Source organism: Lepidochelys kempii, chromosome 6, assembly GCF_965140265.1.
Source record: "Lepidochelys kempii isolate rLepKem1 chromosome 6, rLepKem1.hap2, whole genome shotgun sequence".
NCBI lineage: Eukaryota > Metazoa > Chordata > Testudines > Cheloniidae > Lepidochelys > Lepidochelys kempii.
Genome location: NC_133261.1, coordinates 61,700,753 through 61,713,175, shown reverse-complemented (window position 1 = coordinate 61,713,175; position 12,423 = coordinate 61,700,753). Strand labels below are relative to the sequence as shown.

Sequence of the window (12,423 nt, the reverse complement as noted above, 5' to 3'; positions counted from 1 at the left end):
TGAGTAATTTTGTATCATCTTCAAACATTGCCACCTCACTGTTTACCCCTTTTTCCAGATCATTAATGATTATGTTGAACAGCAATGGTCCCAGTACAGATCCCTGTGAGACACCACTATTTACCTCTTTCCAGTCTTGAAAACTGACCATTTATTCCTACCATTTGTTTTCTGTCTTTTAACCAGTTACTGATCCATAAGAGGCCTTTCCCTCTTATCCCATGACTGCTTACTTTTCTTAAGAACCTTTGGTGGAAGGATCTTGTCAAAGGCTTTCTGAAAATTCAAGTAAGCTATATCCACTAGATCACCCTTGTCCACATGTTTGTTGACCCCCTCAAAAATTTCTAATAGATTGGCGAGGCATGATTTTCCTTTATAAAAGCCATGTCTACTTTTCCCCAACAAATCATGTTCATCTGTGCGTCCGATAATTCTGTTCTTTACTATAGTGTAAACCAATTTGCCTGGTACTGAAGTTAGGCTTACTGGCCTCCAATTGCCAGGATTGCCTCTGGAGTCTTTTTTACCAAAAAGAATTTGTAATAAAAACAAGAATAAATGTATTAATAACGAATAGAGATTTAAGAGATACTAAGCAGAGACAAAAGAAACAAAATGGTTACAAATAAAACCCAAGTATTTGGTTTTATTCTCTTTCTAGTGACTAAAACTTAACTCAACAGGCTACAATTCTTGTCTAAAGCAATATTCTCACAGTGACGGAGGCCCTGTGCGTCGAGCCAGGTCGAGGTTGGTACACCCTGCCACCAAGTTGTCAGGATTCCCTGTTAATCAGGATATTGCAGCAAGGTGGGCTCTGGTCCCCTGGCAGGACTGCGTAAATGAAGTCGGTAGCCCCTGAGCCTCCGGGTTGGGACTGACAACCACAACTGGGATCCCGGCCCTCTTGGCGGGGTTGAACAACAATTAGCCTGTAGCCCCTGGACCGGGGCAGAACAAACAGTCTAAAGCCCTGAAGCCTCCGGCTGGGGTAGAAAATAGTAATTGGGGAATCAGCCCCCTGCGCAGAGCAGAACAGTAATAAGTCTGTAGCTCCCAGGCGGGGCAGAACAAATAATCTAAAGCCCCAAAGCCCCGTGGCTAGAACTGAGAGCAGGCAGCAGCCATGCCTGGTGGCCCGTGGGGTGTGGTAGGGGAACCCGGCCATGTCCGCTCCACCAGGTTCTGACCCAGGGCCCTATGAAGTCATTGTTAAGAGTTTAACAATTGTTAAGGCCCTGTTAAGAGTTTAGGCATCAACTTCTACTACATCCCCTGGATCACCTCCTATCACAAATTGCATCCCTGGCATCTCCTCAGCTGGCGGTGGCTTGGCATCCCTGTTCGTCTCTACCACCAGAGAGTTGGCCATAGCGTTGTCCAAGTCCATGAGCTCTACCGCCTGGAATGTCATCAGCACCTCTGCAGGAGCCTGCAGTACATGTCCTCCCTCCTCCTCAGCCAGTGTGACTGGGCTGGGCTGCCTCCTTTTATCTGGCTCTTCCACCTGAGGCATGCATAGCAGGGGAAAGGGGGCATGGCCTCTTGGGCCCACAGTGATTGGTTTGTCCCTGTTGGCCCAATGTGGGTTTGGTACACTCTGTCACATTCACCTACAGCCACTTCTTAGCATCACCAATCCACATGGTGGGGGATCCACCATTCACAAATGCAAAGAACATCAACCTCTTTGTTCCCTCAGTGATAACCAAAATGTCTTTTTGCTTCTCCTTATATTCCCCAGAGTTTATTGTCTTTGTCACCAGAGTCAGGATGGACCTCTGGGGTTCAGACTCCAGTGTCTTCCCATGCTGATTTCACATCCTCGTTAACTTGCTCCTCCTGTTTATCTCAGATGCAAATGAACTGTCCATTGTCTCTGCCATCACCATGCTCAATTTACACTAGAAACAGGGAGATAACTGTCCTCCCTCTTGTCTTGAAAAAAACCTGTTTCTCTCTTTGATTACAGACTTCAAAGCACAGTATCAAAAATATGCATAAATCCTCAGTGTTAATACACACATTTCACAGTGATATTAACAACCAGTATGTCACTAGTTTTCAACTGATACCTTACACAATATTCTTTACAGATAAATATTATGACTGAAATGTGTTAGATGTAATAAGTTTGTCAGGCTTAATAGAAGTTGCTTTATATGATGTTGACTCCTTTGCAAGTGGGCACTGAGGGGCTCTTAGGGTCACACCTTCTCTATGTTTTCAACAAGATGGTTCAAGAAAACGTGGGCAATATTTGGCCCTACAACTGGAACTTGGAGCTTGTCTCCGTGGGACTTTTTTCCAGTTATACCAGTATAATTACACAGGTAGAGTTAAACAGCTACAGTTATATTGGTATAATTCCCCCGTGTAGATACACTTATTCCATAGTAAGAGTGCTTGGGGGGGGGCGGCTTACTTTAAACACTTCCAAAGTGACATAAGTTAAACGGAAAAAAAGGCCCTCTTCTACTGGAATAAGAGTGTCCAAGTGGGTAGTTATACCAGTCTAACTAGGTTGGTTTAAATTCACACCCTACCTCCTTTACACTGGTATAACTTCCCCATGTTGTCAAGACCACAATTAGGTTGATGATCACACACGAGCCAGAGTAGGCTCCAGCTCCAGCTCCCAAAGCTGGATTACTCTGCAGTATTACCAAGAGTAAACAGTAACAAAATTATTTTTATCATCCAAGTAAGCAGTTAACACTGAACACACATATGGAGCTAGTATGTTGAATAAGAACAACAATCACATTTCTGGCCACATACACACTTTAAAAGAGGCTTGCTAGTTTTCCAGCTGCAACTGTGGCAGGATCTTCCTTTTCCCCATTCTGTTAGTACTTGTTCACACAAGAATGTTTCAACAGTTGTACAGGTATAGTTATATTGGTTTAAATGCCCATGTGGACACAGTTATTCCAGTATAAAATAGTGAGGTTTTTTGGTTTACTTTAATCCCTTGCAAAGTGACAAACTAAACAGAAAAAGCCCCTCTTATATGGGACTAAGAGTGTCCAAACAATGGGTTAGACTGGTAAACTCTAAATTGATTTAAATTCACACCTTAGGTTACACTGGTATAACTTTCCCATGCACACAAGCTCTAAGGGTTAGAACTCTGCAGGGAGCTACAGGGTTAATCACTGCTGATTCACTGGGACAAGTGGGGTTCATTAGACTTCACCCTGAATATAATGGAGGTGGGAGTAACCCTTCCAGAGAGCCAGGGCATGTAACAGATAGGTCCTGACGGAAGGAAAGGTAGGACCAACCGAATCTAAGGAAAGAGCTAGAGTGAGGTTTCATATCATGTAGTATTATTTTGGAATTATCACTGTATTGGTAAATCAGACCCCTGAAGGGGTGACTGATTTTAGAAATGCATGATTTTTGGTGAGGGCTACACCAGCCAATAATAAATAACCATCATCATCTCCTCCACCACAACCTGCCATATATGCATAGGTAGAGGAGAAAACAGAACTTTGAGATCATTGAATAAAAAGCACTACATTCATACAAACCATCATTACAGAGGTTGGAGAGACAAGGTGGGGGAGGTAAAATCTTCTGCTGGTCCAATAAAGATATTACCTGACCCACCTTGTCCCTCTAATGTCCTGGGACTGACATGGCTACAACTAAACTGCATTGAAGAGGTTGGTTGATTGATCATACAGTACCTGCCAAATCCTGTCCACCCATGCCTGGAGGCCACAGCTCTTACCTGGTTTAATACTTTGCTGTCTTGCTGCTGCTCGCTCCATACTGTCTTTTACACAGTAGTACAATTCCCGACACTGTAAGAGAAGAGTTAGATAACGTGTTTTCACACCATACCCTAGCAATACCGCATCACAGAGCAGCTCAACAGCACTGACTGTGGGGTTTAACGTGTGGATGTTGGGTGGTGTTGGTGGCCCATGATATACAGGAGATCAGATGATCTGGTGGTTCCTTCTGGCCTTAAAGCCTATGACTAAGTCTCTACAAAAAGATCAAGTCCTTTTCTCTCATACAATCATTTCCACGAGGAAGTCCTTGGAGGATTACCAAAGGATCATTTGGTAATAAATATCCAACAGTTTGTGATATTTGATTACAGACTGCATCCCAATAGTTTCTAATGACTGGACATGTCCTCCATAATCTCCCCTCTACCCACAATTTCTGCAACATTTATCCCCATTTTCTCTCTCTCAACTGTGAGTTACCACTGAAACAATATCTTAAAGAAATTTTCTTTTATTCTGCTACAAGCAGATTGCTGGTCCTCTTGTCCAGATCAAACCCCATTCCTTTGGGGTAATTTGTCTAACCAGGTCCACAGAATACACCATTTACTCTACGTTAAACCAGCAAGTGACCTGTGCTCCATGCTGCAGAGAAAGGCAAAGCTCCACCAAGGTCTCTGCCAATCTGGCCTGGGGAAAATTCTTTCCAGAGCATATGGGTAAGACCCACCAGCTAGACACCTGGGAAAGAATTCTCTGTAGTAACTCAGAGCCCTCCTCATCTAGTGTCCTGTCTCCGGCCACTGGAGATATTTGCTAATAGTAATCGTGGACAGGCCATGTATCATAGTGTTGTAGGCAGCCTAATCATACTATCCCCTCCATAAACTTATCAATTTCAGTCTTGAAACATGTAAGGTTTTTTGCCCCCACTACTCCCCTGGGAATGCTGTTCCAGAACTAGAAACCTTCATCTAATTTCAAACCTAAACTTATTGATGGCCAGTTTATATCCATTTGTTCGTGTCAACATTGACCCTTAACTTAAATTACTCATCTTTCCCCCAGTTGTATTTATAGAGAGCAACCACATCTCCCTCAACCTTCATTTTGTTAAGGAGCTTGGCTTGTTTAGCCTAAGTCGCCTCTCAGAAGATAAAAACAACGAGACATCCTTGTGGCACCTTAGAGACTAACAAATTTATTTGGGCATAAACTTACGTGGGCTAGAACCCACTTCATCAGATGCATGGAGTGGAAAATACAGGAGCAGGTATACATACATGAAAAGACGTGAGTTGCTTTACCAAGTGTGAGGTCAGTCTAATGAGACAAATCAATTAACAGCAGGATACCAAGGGAGGAAAAATAACTTTTGAAGTGGTAAGAGAGTGCCCATTACAGACAGTTGACAAGAAGGTGTGAGTAACAGTAGGGAGAAATTAGGTTTAGGTTTTGTAATGACCCAACCACTCTGTCTTTATTCAGGCCTAATCTGATGGTGTCGAGTTTGCAAATTAATTCCAGTTCTGCAGTTTCACGTTGGAGTCTGTTTTTGAAGTTTTTTTGTTGAAGAATTGCCACTTTTAGGTCTGTTACTGAGTGACCAGGGAGACTGAAGTCTTCTACTACTGGTTTTTGAATATTATGATTCCTGATGTCAGATCTGTGTCCATTTATTCTTTTGTGTAGAGACTGTCCGATTTGGCGAATGTACACGGCAGAGGGGCATTGCTGGCACATATCATCTGACACCCGCCCACCCCCGCTGCCCCCGGCCCCACCCCCACTCCACCCCTTCCATGAGGCCCCACCCCTGCCCCACCTCTTCCCACCCCCTCCCCAAAGTCCTCACCCCAACTCTGCCCCCTCCCTGCCTCTATTCCAATCCCTTCCCCAAATCCCCACCCCTGCCCCGCCTCCTCCCCTGAGCACGTGGCTCCCTGCTCCTCCCTCCTGGAAAGTGCTAAGCACCTGGAGGTAGGCAGAAGAGCGCAGGCATGGCATGCTGGGGGGAGGGGGAGCTTGGAGGCCTGCAGGAAATAACTCTGAGCGGGGGGGGGGGAGAGAGCGGGGAGGGGAGGTTGGCAGGCAGCAGGAAATAACCCCGTGGGCCGTGTGTTTGAGACCCCTGATATATGCCATCATGTGCCACCATGCCCCTCTGCCATGTACATTGTCCCAATCGGACAGTCTCTATACAAGAGAATAAATGGACACAAATCTGACATCAGGAATCATAACATTAAAAAACCAGTAGGAGAAGACTTCAGTCTCCCTGGTCACTAAATAACAGACCTAAAAGTGGAAATTCTTCAACAACAAAAACTTCAAAAACAGACTCCAACGTGAAACTGCAGAACTGGAATTAATTTGCAAACTGGACACCATCAGATTAGGCCTGAATAAAGACGGAGTGGTTGGGTCATTACAAGACCTAAACCTAATTTCCCCAATACTAATTTCCCCCTACTGTTACTCACACCTTCTTGTCAACTGTCTGAAATCGGCCACTCTCATTACCACTTCAAAAGTTACTTTTCCTCCCTTGCTATCCTGCTGTTAATTGATTTGTCTCATTAGACTGACCTCACACTTGGTAAAGCAACTCACATCTTTTCACGTATTTATACCTGCTCCTGTATTTTCCACTCCATGCATCTGATGAAGTGGGTTCTAGCCCACGAAAGCTTATGCCCAAATAAATTTGTTAGTCTCTAAGGTGCCACACAGGCTCCTTGTTGTTTTTGCTGATACAGCTACCACTCTGAAACCTGTCTCATAAGGTAGGTTCTCCATTCCTCTGATCCTCCTAGTAGCCCTTCTCTGCATCTGTTCCAGAATTGCACACAGTATTCCAGATGAGATCTGACCAGTGCTTTGTAGAAGACTTCCTCTAACTCCACTGGAAATTCCTTGCCTGATGCATCCTAGGATTGCATTAGCCTTTTTCAGAGCTGCATCACATTGGCATCTTATAGTCATTCTGTAATCAACCAATACACCCAGGTCTTTCTCCTCCTCTGTCACTACCAACTGATACATTCCCAACTTATAGCAAAAATTCTTGCCATTAGTCCCTAAAGGCACTTTGCACTATTAAACTTCATCCCATTTCTATTGCTCATTGTTCAATGTCATCCAAATCTTATGTGACATTCTGGTCCTACTCTGTATTGGCAATACCTCCCAACTTTGTGTTGTCTGCAGATTTTATTAGTACACTCGTACTTTTTGTGCCAAGGTCATTAGTGTTCCATAACATTGGTCCCAAGACCAATCCTTGAGGAACTCCACTAGTAACCTCTATCCTGCCCAACAGTTCACTGTTCAGCATGACTTGCTGAAGTCTCCCCTTTAACCAGTTCCTTATCCACTGTTTAATTCTTTTATTAATCCCCATCTTCTCCAATTTAATTAATAATTTGCCATGTGGAACTGTATCAAATGGTTTACTGAAATCCAGGTAGATTAGATCTACTGCATTTCCTTTGTTGAGAAAATCAGTTATCTTCTCAAAGAAAAAGATCAGGCTGATCTGGCGCTATCTACCTTTTGCAAAAACCACGCTGTATTCAATTACCATTTACCTCTATGTCCTTAACTACTCTGTCTTTCAAAATTTGTACTAAGACCTTGCAACAATTGAGGTCAAACTAACGTTTCCTGGATCACTTTTTTCCTTTCTTAAATATAGGTACTATATTTGCCTACCCTTCAATTCTCCAGTCACTGAACTTATGGATTTATTAAAAATCCTTAGCACTGAGCTTGCAATTTCATGTGCCAATTTCTTTAATATTCTTGGATTGAGATTATCCAGGCCCCCTGATTTGGTCCCATTAAGCAGTTCAAGTTTGGTTTTCACCTCAGATGTGGTAATTCCTTCTTCCATATCCTTGTTCCTATTAGCCACTGTCCCTGAGATCTTCATTACTCTTGTTAAACATGGAGACAAAGTATTTATTTAGCTTTTGGACCATACCTAGATAATCTTTAATCACTATCCCAACCTCAGTGCTTTGCGGTCCCACTTCCTCTTTCCTTGTGTTCATTTATATGGATAAAGAACTTTTACTATTAGTTTTAATTTCCTTTGCAAGGTCCCACTCTGCTTGACTTTTGACAGTTCTCACTTTTCCCCTACACTTTCTGATCACCAAGCAGTAGCCTTCCTTGTTGATTAGTCTGTTCTTCCATTCCTTGTAGGCGTTCTCCTTTCTCAGTTTGAAATGCTTGTTCATCCAGTTTGGCCTGCAACCTTTCACAATGAATATTTTGCATTTCTTTGGGATGCAGGCTTCCAATAGTCTCCGCAACTTTGACAAAGTAATTCCAAGCCTCTTCCACATTCAGATTGAGTTCTTCAGTCCAGTCTACTTCTCTAATTCCCTTAATTTTTTTTAAAGTTTACCCTTTTGAAATTAAGGACCCTAGTTGCACACCTATTTTTGTTTATGCTTCCATTTAGCTTATACTGAATTAGCTCATGATCGCCTGAGCCAAGGTTGTCCTTTACTACCAGTTCCTCTGTGAGGTTCTTGCTATTTATCCATCTAAATCTAAAATGGCATCACCTCTTGTTGGTTCAGTGACTATTTGGTGAAAAAATCTGTTGGCTATCATACCCAGGAATACTCTTGACCCTACCATTATTAGTAGCACTTGTCTTCCAATATATCTAGGAAATTAAAGTCTCCCATAATCACACAACTCCCTGTAATGCTGATTTCATTAAAAATATTAAAGAGGTTTCTATCCACAATCAAATCAGATCCTGGAGGTCTGCAGCAGACCCCAAGCACTATCGCAGTGGAGCCTTTATTACCTTTCCTCCCCAAAAGTAATTTTGATCCAAAACAGATGCCATGTTATTCATTCCATCACATCTAATTTCTTTAGTTAACCCCTTCATTAATATATACTGCTACTCCACTATCTTTCCCCTTATTTCTGTTTTCCTGAAAAGCACATACCCTTCAATACCTGTACTCCAGTCATGACGACTAGTCCACCATGTATCTGTTATCCCTATAATAATACCTGGTTTCACTTCCTGCCCCAGTAGCTCTAGTTCCTCCATTTTACCACCAGGCTCCTTGCACTGGTGTACAACATATTAGTTGTTTCTGCTTGGCTTTACTCAGATTCCTCGCCTGATTAGGTACAGTCATTTTACTGCCAGTATTGCCTACCTAACTGTTAATATCAGTGGTACTGGGACTATCTTAATGTCCATTCTCCTTCCCTCTGTTGTTCCTTTCTCCATTGCTGTATCCGCTTTTACTTGATTTTCCTCCTGCCCAATGTTATAATCAGAAATGGAGATTACATGAGTTGCACCCAACCATCTCCCTTGACTTCCTAGTTTAAAGTTCTTTTAATCAGTTGTGCCAGCCTCCATCCCAGAAGTCTATTTCCCTCCTACTCAGGTGGAGGCCATCCCATGAGAACATCCTCTGTGCATTAATGCCTCCCAGGGCTGTCAAAGCCCTCCTTGTAGCACCACTGCCTGAGCCATTTGTTGATCATCATAATTTTGTCTCGTCTTTGCACTTCTCCTGTAGGGACAGGAAAAATCCCACTGAAGATCACTTGATCACATTTCTCTAAGTGTCTTCCCCAGCCTGGTGTAATCTTCCTTGATATGTCCCAGTGAGAATCTAACAGCAGCATTAGTTCCCACGCGAAGGAAAATCAATGGATTCTTTCCTTCTCCCATTAAGATCCTCTTCAGCTCAGGCCCACACACTATATTTTAGTTCCCAGCAGACAGTACACCATTCTGTTCTCTGGATTAGCTCTGGTGACAGGTCTGTGTGTTCTTCTCAGTAGATCGTCCCCAACCACGCAGACCTGCCTTTTCTTGGTGTTGGTGCGAGTCTCCAGCCTTACCTCTTCTCTTCTTTCTGGCTACGAGTCTTCTTGTCTTCTGTTCTCACTTGCAATTTTCTGCAAGTCATCCTCTATCCTTCTGGGGATCCAAACTAGGGCTATGTCCATTATCTCTTCCCTTCTTCTAGCTGCTCTTTTCTTCCTTGCTCTCCCATCTTCTATTACTGCCTGACTCTCCCCATCATTTTCCAACTCAGCAAACTTGTTCCTCAGTTTTATTTCTCCATCGCTAGCTGATCTGTTCCTCTCCCTTGTTCTCAGTCACATGCTTCCGCTTCCACTTCCTTCATCCAACAATCTACCCTCACAGTTCTCTGGTCCAGCTTGCATCTGTAAATCTTGAGGTTTTCCTTCAACCTCCTCTCTTCTTCCCTCCATCATTTGCTCAATTCCTCTTTGAAACTCAGCCATAGTTTCTAGCTGCATCTCCAAACCTCAGACCTTTTCTTCTATCAGATCTATTAGGCAGCACTTCATACAAACAAAGCACCTTTCAGGTACCCTCTCCAAAAGAATGTACATCCCACAGCTTCAACAACCAGTCATCTGGTCTTTCCCATTCTTTGGATCATTACCACTGCTGCCTCAGTAGCTGTCATAGCCTTCCCAACAAAGCTCTTGTCAGAAAAGGGGGAAAAACAACCCAAAAACTAAAAATACTCATCACATATACTCCTCCCCAGACTCCCCCGTTTTCCGGCTCCTGTGCCGCTGCTCCTGTGCTAAGGTCTTTTTCACCTTTAGGGAGAAGAACAACCACAGTAGCTTCTTTCATAGGTTATGGAAGTTCCTCCCCTAACAGAACAGCATTGAAGATACCTCTCAGAGGATCCACTAATACCTCCTTAAATACCTTGTACACTTCAGCTGGAAGACCATGAGGTCCTGGAGATTTACCACTTTTCATACTTGCTATTGCCTCTAGGATGTCGTCTTCTGTTATTTATCTAAAGTTCCTTATCAATTTTGTTTATCTTTGGCAAGCCTGCTACTTCCAAATATTTTTGAATAATTTCAGAGCTTGGAGTATCTGAGGCATGGAGATTTTTATAATAAGCAGTGTATATAACTATCTTGCTGGCTGTTCTTAATTGGTGGAATAATAAACTATTGGCTCAAAAGCCTAAAGGTATTCAAAAACAGTGTATCACTTATTTCCCCTCTCATAAAACATCTCCTTTTATACCTCAGTGCTTTTGCAGTGGCATCTGTCATCACCATATCCAATTTCCCCCTAAAATTAGTTAATTGTTGATATAAATTTTTGACTTGTGTTTTTATGAATGTCTTGTAACCTTTTTATCTCCTCTTCTAGCTCTATTTTTTCTTGAGGTCTTTCTTTTTCAATTGAGTGTCTCTGCTTTTCAATTGACCCCTAAAGAGTGCTTTACCTGCTTCCCAGAGGCTGCCTCTTTTTGTATTATCTGTATCATTTATTTGAAAGTATTTTACAATGTCCTCTTTAATTAATGCAAACTGATCTTTGTCTTGGAGAAGCAAGCAGTTCATTTTCCAAAAAAGTAATCTTAGGCACTTCTCTCGGCTATCAAATATTACTTCCACTGGTGCATGATTTCACCATGTAATAATGCCAATTTCTGCAGATCTTGGCTGCTTCATTAAAGATTTAGAGATTAATATTACATCTATTCTAGAATATAACTAATGAAGGTGTGAATAAAACGTGTCATCTCTTTCCCCTGAGTGAAATTCTCTCCAGCAATCTGAGAGGCTGAACTGTTGGCACAGAGAAGTTAATGCTGCATCTGCTTCCCTATCCCCCTTGTCTTTATCAAATCAGTAACTAGTTGGTGTGCAACTGAATTATCCTCCAAGTATAATTTCCCCTTCTCCAAAGTTTCACAGTGTTTTAAAGAAGACTTTAAAAAGTTTTTGCTTTTGTTTGGGAAAATACACTGAGCCTACTGCTATTAATAACCCAGCAATTGTGCCCTTCAACCATATAAATCATCCCTCCTTATCTTAAAATGAACTTTAATTTGACACATTTAGCAAATATACCCACTGCTCTTTTCTTTTGCTGAAGAAAAAATGTCCACTGGATAAATTACGTTTCACGCCCGTAATGTGCCCCTCCTGAAAATGGAAAGTTGAAGTAGAATAATCTGAGTGGGTTTTTTTGTTTTTTTAATTCCACTAGGGCTTGTTCTTCTTTTTAATGACATTACTTAACCCCTTGACATTCAAAGATGTCACTTTAAAAGGAAGAACAATTGATAACTATTTAGCTTATTGAAAAACTTGAAATTGTGATTCTTTAGCTGTTTAATGGCATGAACCCTTGTATTGCTAATGTCTCACTTGTTTCTAATTATGTTGCATTCACGATTGTGTGCCTGACTATAGTTTGGTTTCTGATTGTAAACTTTCATATCTATTTCCTGTATTAATTCCCACCTACCTCCCTAGTTCCTTCCCCTCTCTGCATTCCCCTTACTCTAAATCCATAGATAAAATACAAGCATAACAGACAAAACAGTCCCAAAATGACTGTGTGTTACTAAACCCTAAATGTTTGTGCTCTTTCCATGAACTCATGTACTGCTTTTCTTGAAATCCAAAGGTGGTACATCTTCACCTATGGGATCTTGACCCTCACCCATAGGGACACAGTGCGATCTGGCCTCTTGAGTTATGGGGAGGATTTACACAGACCCTCCCCCTAAAAGTTCCTTCCTCATTCCCTCTCTATTTTCTCCAATCTCCTCCATCTTTGAAATTTATTTCCCCACACACACCATTGTACTTTCTTTCC

The 12,423-nt window shown here is 42.2% G+C and overlaps 1 protein-coding gene across 30 annotated transcripts in view; it reads right to left on the bottom strand.

Annotated features, from left to right (window-relative positions):
* Nucleotides 1-12,423, bottom strand: part of MADD (MAP kinase activating death domain) — a 123,697-nt gene that overhangs the window by 18,084 nt on the left and 93,190 nt on the right. For all 30 annotated transcript variants that reach the window (XM_073348277.1, XM_073348284.1, XM_073348281.1 and 27 more), the window contains one exon: nt 3,746-3,818. In XM_073348277.1, the coding sequence (XP_073204378.1) occupies nt 3,746-3,818 (73 nt within the window). The remainder of the gene's footprint in view (nt 1-3,745; nt 3,819-12,423) is intronic.